Source organism: Petromyzon marinus, unplaced genomic scaffold (assembly GCF_048934315.1).
Source record: "Petromyzon marinus isolate PM22_M1 ecotype Great Lakes invasive population unplaced genomic scaffold, UKy_Petmar_22M1.pri1.0 PM_G_Scaffold_50, whole genome shotgun sequence".
Classification (NCBI taxonomy): domain Eukaryota; kingdom Metazoa; phylum Chordata; class Hyperoartia; order Petromyzontiformes; family Petromyzontidae; genus Petromyzon; species Petromyzon marinus.
In genome coordinates, this window is record NW_027423003.1 from 135,188 (window position 1) to 145,105 (window position 9,918).

At 48.6% G+C, this 9,918-nt stretch overlaps 2 protein-coding genes across 2 annotated transcripts; both read left to right on the forward strand.

Moving 5' to 3' along the window:
* Positions 1–1,108: 1,108 nt before the first annotated feature.
* On the forward strand, positions 1,109–3,047 carry LOC142917428 (cyclin-J-like). The gene is made up of 4 exons (XM_076062090.1): positions 1,109–1,295; positions 2,044–2,167; positions 2,684–2,894; positions 3,013–3,047. Exons 2-4 carry the CDS (start codon positions 2,102–2,104, stop codon positions 3,045–3,047), a joined length of 312 nt encoding a protein of 103 aa, XP_075918205.1. The 5' UTR covers positions 1,109–1,295; positions 2,044–2,101.
* Positions 3,048–3,051: 4 nt separating this feature from the next.
* Positions 3,052–9,364, forward strand: LOC142917429 (cyclin-J-like). Its single transcript, XM_076062098.1, has 4 exons — positions 3,052–3,125; positions 4,417–4,588; positions 5,844–6,003; positions 7,864–9,364. The coding sequence occupies exons 1-4, from the start codon at positions 3,075–3,077 to the stop codon at positions 8,144–8,146; spliced, it is 666 nt and encodes a 221-aa protein (XP_075918213.1). The 5' UTR covers positions 3,052–3,074; the 3' UTR covers positions 8,147–9,364.
* Positions 9,365–9,918: the final 554 nt, after the last annotated feature.

Sequence of the window (9,918 nt, forward strand, 5' to 3'; positions counted from 1 at the left end):
TGAGTCTCTGTGGGTCTCTGTGAATGTGGGTCTATGTGGGTGTGGGTCTATGTGGGTCTCTGTGAGTGTGGGTCTATGTGGGTCTATGTGGGTCTCTGTGAGTGTGGGTCTCTGTGGGTCTCTGTTAGTGTGGGTCTCTGTGAGTGTGGGTCTATGTGGGTCTATGTGGGTCTCTGTGAGTGTAGGTCTCTCTGGGTCTCTGTGAGTGTGAGTCTCTGTGGGTCTCTGTGAATGTGGGTCTCTGTGGGTCTATGTGGGTGTGGGTCTATGTGGGTCTCTGTGAGTGTGGGTCTATGTGGGTCTGTGTGGGTCTCTGTGAGTGTGGGTCTCTGTGGGTCTCTGTGAGTGTAGGTCTCTGTGGGTCTCTGAGTATGGGTCTGTGTGGGTCTGTGTGGGTCTCTGTTAGTGTGGGTCTCTGTGGGTCTGTGCGGGTCTCTGTGAGTATGGGTCTGTGTGGGGCTCTGTGGGTCTCTATGAGTATGGGTCTGTGTGGGTCTGTGTGGGTCTCTGTGGGTCTGTGTGGGTCTCAGTTAGTATGGGTCTCTGTGGGTGTCTATGTGGGTCTCTATGAGTATGGGTCTCTGTGAGTCTATGTGGGTCTCTAGAGTCTCTGTGGGTGTCTGTGTGGGTCTCTGTGAGTCTCTGTGAGTCTGCGTGGGTCTCTATGAGTATGGGTCTCTGTGGGTGTCTATGTGGGTCTCTATGAGTATGGGTCTATGTGAGTCTATGTGGGTCTCTATGGGTCTCTGTGGGTGTCTGTGTGGGTCTCTATGAGTCTACGTGGGCCTCTGTGAGTCTCTATGAGTCTCTGTGGGTGTCTGTGTGGGTCTCTGGGTGTCTGTGTGGGTCTCTATGGGTCTCTGTGGGTGTCTGTGTGGGTCTCTATGGGTCTATGTGGGTCTCTATGAGTCTCTATGAGTCTCTGTGGGTGTCTGTGTGGGTCTCTTTGGGTCTCTCCCTCCCCCCCCTTTAACCCCTGGCCGTCGCCTACCCCTCGGGTGCGGCCACGCCCACACCTCATCCAATCAGGAGTCCCTGGCTCACGGACGTTGCGTCACCTCCGGCTTCCGTCGCTCAGCATCACTTCCGGGGCGTGGAGAGTCCTGGGAGTCGGCGGCTGCATCACGTGACGACTCCCACGTGGCTGCGTGCTGCCCGCTCCGTCCATAGTTACCGTGAAAGACTTGAAACTTGCTGTATTTAGACTATATCGTGACATATTGAGGCGTTAAAACAATCACGGTTTGTTAATTGAACGATTTCCCTTCCCGCCGTGTAATAATGGACAGTGTTTGGTAAGACTTTGTTTTGTTTTTCATCATAACGGGACACATTTTTTACATTATTCCACATGCATAGCGGGGCTAGGGTGTGAGCTTGAGACGTTTGGAAGCCGGTTTAGCATGAGCACTTTTAAGATTTCGTCAATAATGTAATCGGTGTTGCTCAAGCAAATACATTATGAAGTTTGCACACGTGTCAGTAACAAATTGCATTTTTTTACGCATGCAAATGTAGTTTCTTTTCCAAGTGTTGTGAAAATTCTACCTTTATTCTTAATGCTCTGTTGAGCACGAAGTGCCCGTGGCATAACCTGTGGTAATCTCCATATATATAAAAGGCAAAGTTGTGATTGTGTGTTTGTGCTTCTCCACATGCAACAAACTGGAAATTTGCCATGTGCGTACTTTCCAGACTGTACACCATGCACAAATTATGAAAATACACTTTATTTTTTTGGGGGGGGGAGCTCAATAATGCATTTAATTTTTGCACGGCAAGTGAGCTGTGACGTCAAATCTGTCACGTGAACACTTGTGTGTGCACCCAGCACGTGCCTGTCCGAGTAATAAACTCCACTCGTGAACACTTGTGTGTACCCAGCACGTGCCTGTCCGAGTAATAAACTCCACTCGTGAACACTTGTGTGTACCCAGCACGTGCCTGTCCGAGTAATAAACTCCACTCGTGAACACTTGTGTGCACCCAGCACGTGCCTGTCCGAGTAATAAACTCCACTCGTGAACACTTGTGTGTACCCAGCACGTGCCTGTTCGAGTAATAAACTCCTGAGCACGAGGCGCGAGCGACGGACCAAGACATGGACAGAAGCGAGTGGTGGCAAGGCGAGTTGGCAGACGACATCTACCGCGTCCTTCGAGAGAAGGTATCCGCCTCTCTCATCAATAGGCCTCCTACACGCAGACACAAATCCTACGAACTGATTTACACGGCATGTACGTTCGAGTGCTCGACTCGCAGCGAGAGGGTTGCAAGTTCAATCCTGGCCAGCGGGTCGACCCGGCCCCCTATCTCTCCGGGGACTATAACACGAGCGATACGGTACCTTGTGGAAGAATAAAAGTGGCTGTGCTTTGGAGGTACAGATCTCCACACCTCGTGTTTTTTTTTCATCGTAGGCTGAGGACTACCGAATGAGTTCTTCGCCATCTTTCACTCGCTTGAACAGGGAGACAATTTTGGCCGTGGCTTTTGTCATTCTTGGTTTGCGTGACGGCGAAAGTTGAATGCTGTGGCCCACCGTAACCGGGCGCGTCGCCTCCTTAGACCCCCAGAATAATCTATTATCGTTTCAAAACACCTCTTGACCTCTTGACCCAACTCCACAGCGTCCCAACTGCCCTCCCAACCCCCGTGTCCTCGTTTTTTTTCCCCCTCGCAGGAGCTGTCGCTGCCTCGGTTTTGCGCACGCTCGCCCCAGCTGCACCTCCGTCGCCACTTCGTCGACCTCCTGGCAACGCTGAGCGAGCGCCTGCAGCTGAGTGTGGCCACGCACCACCTGGCCATCGCAATGTTAGACGTGTTCATGGACCGCCACGACATCACCGTCCGCTGCCTCTACACCTGCTCAATCTGCTACCTCATTATAGCAGGTCGGTCAATCGCTCACGTGACCCACCCACCCACCCACCCGATCACTCGCTCATCTCTCGCTCGCACGCTTGGTCGCTTGCTCACCGTCGGCATGCGTGTCCCTGACACCCTGCGCAGCCAAGTTCGAGGAGATGGATGAGCACGTGCCGTGACTGGACTGGGTGAACCGGCTGGAGGTGATGATCAAGCAAGGGCTGAGTCTGTCCAAGGAGGAATTGCAGCAGACGGAGGTAGCTGCATGCCCCTGTTAATTCGGCATGCAATGTTTCACCCCCCAGAACCGTTCCGTGCATTGTCATGATTCAAGGTCGCGATTTGATTCAAGAAACCAATTGTTTTGTCTTGTTACTTTACAATCTTACTCTTTGGGTCTGTCGGTAAAGTCACGTAGATAGAAAAATAATTTAAAAAATTACGACGTTTCGATGGCAACACAAGCAGTCGTCCTCAGGTGATTGCTTGTGTTGCGATCGAAACGTCAAAGACCCAAAGAATATGAACACATCATCTCTGTTTCATGCCAACTAATTATTCTGTAGACAATTTGAATGTACAGCCCGAATTTGAATATAGAAGCGTGTCTTCTTACTAGATAACAGGAAGGCAAAAGCTGCAGAATAACATTACCACAGCAGACCTGACAAATGAACGTGGAGTGGTGCTCATTTATTTGCACGGCGCTGGAACAAGTGCAGGAAATTCTCCCTATGGTGGGGCTCAGTCTCTCCATAAAACAATCACCCCGTGACGATTTGCTTGCGTTGCGATGGAAACGTCGTGATATTTTTTATTAATTTTTCAATCTACGTGGCTTTTACCGAAAGACCCAAAAGAATATGACGGCCATTGCATTTACCCGTGCAGACGAAGGGCCGAGTTGACTCCTTGACCAGACATTTGAACTGTTTGCGAGCCATGCACCAACCCGACTAGTTAAGCAACCATTGGAAAGATGTTCTAAATCGAACCAAACATTAAACTAATTTTCAATGGTACAGTATATTTTTCAAGTAGTGGTACCCCAAACTTTCGCAGCTCTTAAATTCCCCTTTCACACCATCAATAGGTAAACTCCCCCCCCCCCCCCCCCGCGCCAACTGGCAAGTGCACCCGCACGTACACCACTTCTATGCTAAGTCGGCCAATCAAATGCTAATTTTTATGCTAATTCCTTTGTCAAGGCACCTTGTTTCCTTGCGCACAGCTTAAAGGTCGCGGTCTGAGCGTGGCTGTGTTTCACTCCAGCGCTGTCCTCGAGACCGCCTGATCCCTTCACCTGATGAAGGCCACTTGTGTTGTGGCCGAAACGTCGTGATTTTTGTTGTTTTATTTTTTACCTACGTGACTTTACCGAATAGAACCAAAGAGTATGGATCCTTGCAGTCACGAAAGCTTTAAATCTAGAATAGTTAAATAAACCCTCCAGGCAACACACAGCAGCGTGGCGGACTGAATGCTTCACGCAGTGGTGGCAGCTGTGCCGTGCCAGCCCACTCTCCCGTCTGCCTCCCCCCTGCACAGTTCCTGCTGCTGTGTACACTTGACTGGAACCTGTGCACGCCCACAGCGGCGCACTTCGTGGACTACTTCCTGTGGCTGTCGCGGCGTGAGGACGCCCCGGCTGGAGGCTCGTCCTACCGGCACGCGTACACGACCAAGTACACGGCCCACTTCCTTCAGCTCGCCCTGCAAGGTGCTCGCAGAGCTGTAGAGGAGCGCTTCGTAGGCAACGCTAAGGTGACCAGCGAAGAAGGGACAGTGCCTGAAACGTCACCGAATATATATTTTTTTCCAACGTCGGAATGTTGATATTCTTAGCTCTTTCGGTAAAGTCACGTTGAAGGGAAACAATTAAATAATAAAAAATATATATAAAACAATAAAAATTCTCACGACGTTTCGACCATAACACAAACGGTCGTCATCAGGTGTGTCGGTTTGCATTAATTTATTTATTTTAAAACAGGGTATTTATTTAAAAAAACGTCAGCGCCACGCGCAGCGATTTGGCAGTTTATTTAGAAGGACGAGTCCATCTATGTTCTGAAAAGAGGAGGGGGGAGACGAAAAATTAATGTATGCTGTCTGAAAGCCACCGTAAGCGTGAACAGGTCTTAATTGATTGTTCACGCTTACGGTGGCTTTCAGACAACATACATTAATGTTTCGTCTCCCCCCTCCTCTTTTCAGAACATAGATGGACTCGTCCTTCTAAACAAACTGCCAAATCGCTGCCCGTAGTGCTAACGTTTAAATAAATAAATAAACACACACAAACACCGTTAATAAAATAAATAATTTGATGCGAACCGACACTTCTTTCAAATGTTTCTTGCCGTTGCTTTTCACACCTGATGATGACCGTTTGTGTTATGGTCGAAACGTCGTGAGAATTTTTATTGTTTTATATATTTTATTATTTTATTGTTTCCCTTCAACGTGACTTTACCGAAAGAGCTAAGAATATGAATTACTGCAGTCACAAAAGCTTTAAATCAAAATTTTAGTCGGAATGTTTGTTCAAATGTTCAGGGTGCCGTTGGCCCAACGTTCCTCGTTCACTGGGTGCTTGTGCGTTTAAGCGTCTGTGTGTGTGCCTGTCTGTCATTCCTGTGTGCAGGGTAGAGGTGGCGTAGCGGTTAGCGCTACGCTGCAGCTACGACCCTGGACACCCTGGTCCAACGCCCGCTCACGGCTATCACCGGTGACGATTATCTGAACCGGTCCTGGGCCTCCCCTAGGTCGACTCGGCCTCAAATGAGTAACTCAATGTGGTGTGTAAACATCGCCAGCACTGGGGAGACAAAGGCGGCCGGGCGTGGTGCTGGCCACCCACCCCCTCGTGTGCCACAGTGCCAACCTTCATAGGTGCTGCTACTCGCTAGCAGCACTTGCCCCAAAAGTCTGTTAAGGCTAAACGGAGGGTTTTTGTCTTTGTGTGTATGCAGACCACGTATTCCTGAGTTTCCGTCCATCCGTGGTGGCGGCTGCAAGCATAGCATTGGCCCGTATAGAAGTGAAGCTGCCCTCTGCGTGGACTCTGTACATGCAACACTTCACTGGCCTTGCCTGGGAGATGATCCTGCCGTGCGTGGAGCAGCTGATTTGGTGATTTGCACAACAAAACAACACAAAGCTCTCCTAAGTGACCGTTTAAGAGACCTATTAAGGCTGAGTTGTGGCTCACGAGGCAGCAACGTGCTCTTTTCTCTCCACAATTTATGTTTACAAACCAATACCGGTTACCCGTTCAAGCCGAATTTACCCAAGGGAAATTGAATACAGGTTATGCGTCGCTGCCCGAACCATCACTGCTGCCCAAACCATCACTGCTTTAAGATTAACTGTTAGTCACAGGAAAGTGAAAGTTGTCTCCCAGGTCAAATGAGCGATGTCGGTGGGACCGAGGTAGTCGTGTCGATTCAACAGTCACACGGTGGAGGCCAGTGTCTCCAGAGGACAAATACTGTTGTCAAGTTGGCATGACGAGAGACTACTAAAAAAACAACGAGTATGCCATTTTCTTTGGTTCTTTCGGTAAAGTCACCACCACGTAGAGTGAGAATAAAATAATAAAATAATAAAATTCTCACGGCGTTTCGGCCACAACGCAAGCGGCCGTCTTCAGATGAATGGTACAGACCTGTTTGCGTTGTGGCCGAAACGTCGTGAGAATTTTATTGTGTTATTTTAATATTTTATTCTCATTCTACGTGGTGGTGACTTTACCGAAAGAACCAAATAAGATTAATCCTTGCAGTCACGAAAGCTTCAAATCGAAAAGAGTATGCCATTGTGCAACAGATGGCAAATATTTTAAACAATATCCATGACGACTAAATGAAGCTGATATGTGGATTCCTGTGCGTGCGAATTTTCACGTCCTAGTCCATCACGGATGCCCTGAGACTCGGTGAGGCGCTCCAGCATTACCCATGGTGCCTTGTGACTCATTGGTAGATGGGCCCTTATGGTTGAGGTTTCTCATCACCTTGCTGAATTAAATAAGCAGACGAACGCTAAACGATTAAACATTCCTCTGGTGCTGTTGCTGGCTTCTTAGTATTTTGGGCCTGTGCTTAGCAACCGTTATTTAAACATAACAACATTAAGTTACACACTCTTAATTTTTAGAGATTGGGGAGTATGGATTTCAGATTTTGCCCCAGGGTTGTTTCCACTTATGTTATATTGAGGACAAACTACTACAAACGACAGTACTATGCAGTGGTGTTAATTACTGCAGTACATCCTAGATGTTTTTATTGATGTTAAATTATTATATTGCTGTCAAGGGCACGGTGTGATATTGGGTTCAAGGATTACAAGATGGCTTGAACCTAACATGATTAGACCCACATGCATGGACCTGTGTGTGTCAAGATGGGCTTGAACCTAACATGATTAGACACACAGGCATGGACCTGTGTGTGTCAAGATGGGCTTGAACCTAACATGATTAGACACAGGCATGTACCTGTGTGTGTCAAGATGGGCTTGAACCTAACATGATTAGACCCACAGGCATGGACCTGTGTGTGTCAAGATGGGCTTGAACCTAACATGATTAGACACACAGGCATGGACCTGTGTGTATCAAGATGGGCTTGAACCTAACATGATTAGACACACAGACATGGACCTGTGTGTGTCAAGATGGGCTTGAACCTAACATGATTAGACACACAGGCATGGACCTGTGTGTGTCAAGATGGGCTTGAACCTAACATGATTAGACACACAGGCCTGGACCTGTGTGTGTCAAGATGGGCTTGAACCTAACATGATTAGACACACAGACATGGACCTGTGTGTGTCAAGATGGGCTTGAACCTAACATGATTAGACACACAGGCATGGACCTGTGTATGTCAAGATGGGCTTGAACCTAACATGATTAGACACACAGGCATGGACCTGTGTGTCTGTTCTAACTCTACGTCCTCCCCCTGTGTTCGAACTCTTCAGTAAATACAACTTCAACAGGAAGCAGGTCATGGAGCTTCAGGAAAATCCTGCTGTCCACTCTGAGCAGCCCTCCCACTCAGCCTCAGCCATACCACGTGTGCCTCGTCACCAGTCAACTCAACAGCAGCAGCAGCAGCCGCAGCCACTACAGCAGCAACAGCAGCAGCAACAGCAGCAGCAGCAACAGCAGCAGCAACAGCAGCAACAGCAGCAGCAGCCACAACAACAGCAGCAGCCACAGCAACAGCAGCAGCAACAGCAGCAACAGCAGCAGCAACAGTAGCAGCAGCAGAAGCCACAGCAGCAGCAGCAGAAGCCACAGCAGCAGCAGCCACAACAACAGCAGCAGGAGCAACAGCAGCAGGAGGAGCAGCAGCAGCCACAGCAGCAGCCACAGTAGCAGCAGCAGCAGCCACAGCAACAGCAGCAGGAGGAGCAGCATCTGGTGCCCAAGTCGGTGCAGACGCCACCTGTGGAGGTGGGTCAGGAGATGGAGTCGCCGCCGCCGTTCAGCAAAGAGACCCTTGGCAACATTTGGGATGACCAAGAGTTGGCCGCGCAAGCCACGTGTCAGCAGGAACCTGGCCATCGAGCCGCACAACAGATACATCAGCAGGCCGTGCGGTGATTGATGTTGCATTTTCGGCAGGGCACCGATTTCAGGAATGCAGAACGCGGAGCGAGTTGTCGGTCAAACCTCAGCTCGTCAGAGCTTTGGTCGGCAAGCTGTGGGGGGGGGTGGGGGGTGTTCAAGGAGGCTGTAGATTCATACTCTTTGGTTCTATTGGGTAAAGTCACGTAGGTAAAAAATAAAATAATAAAATTCTCACGACGTTTCGGCCACAACACAAGCGGCCTTCATCAGGTGAAGGGACGAGACTGTCTGGAGGACAGCGCTGGAGTGAGCTGTAGATTACCGGCAACGAAAGCGTTGCAGAATCTTCGCGACGGTTGCAAATTTCAGTTAATGAGGCGTCGTGCCGCACGCAATCCCGTGACATCGCAAACCGACTTCCACTGTATAATTTCGATTTGAAGCTTTCGTGACTGCAAGGATTCGTCTTCTTTGGTTCTTTCGGTAAAGTCACCACCACGTAGAATGAGAATAAAATAATAAAATAACACAATAAAATTCTCACGGCGTTTCGGCCACAACGCAAGCGGCCGTCTTCAGGTGAAAGGTACAGAACTGTCGGGACGACAGAGCTTCAATGAACGATGTTAAGATTCGTAGCGACTTCTCCCAACCAGCTTAAAAGTCGCTACGAATCTTAACATCATTCATTGAAGCTCTGTCGTCCCGACAGTTCTGTACCTTTCACCTGAAGACGGCCGCTTGCGTTGTGGCCGAAACGTTGTGAGAATTTTATTGTGTTATTTTATTATTTTATTCTCATTCTACGTGACCTTACCGAAAGAACCAAAGAAGATGACTTCCACTGGTCAAGAGGCCAGCCGAACGCCGACAAATACTGGGTCGGCCTGCAGTTAAAAGCCACGCTGTTCGGACCCGGCTCCGCTCTGGCCATTTTATGTTTGGCCATGAATTCAAATGGCCAAAGAGACATAGTAAGAAAATGTCTTCAAGCCTAAGTGAGCATTGGTTGATGCTTATTTTCACGGGAGTTTCTCAGCCAGTGAAGATATTTTTTAAGGACATGTCTGTGAAGCTATCGTTGCCGTTCCACAAAGCGGTACTTACTGCGTCAATCCCGGAGGAATAATTGGTCGCGAAAGCCTACGTGTTAAACTGGAATAATTGCAGAATCTACCTCTTGTGTGGGAATTGAACTGGTAACTATCTGGTTATAGGTTGGACACTTTTATCACTGCGCTACACTGAACAACATTACCAAATACACTGAACATAATGTGCTATCTGTTTAGCCGTTAAAATAATTGAGAAACAAAAAAACCATGCGTGCAATTTGTACCAATCTCATGTCTCTGTTTCGGGGCATAGTGTTATCCCAAAGCCACCCAGACACTTCCACTAAACAGTGCGAACTGTGTCTGCTACTTGTTTTTATATATTGCGACCTTATCACTTATGCA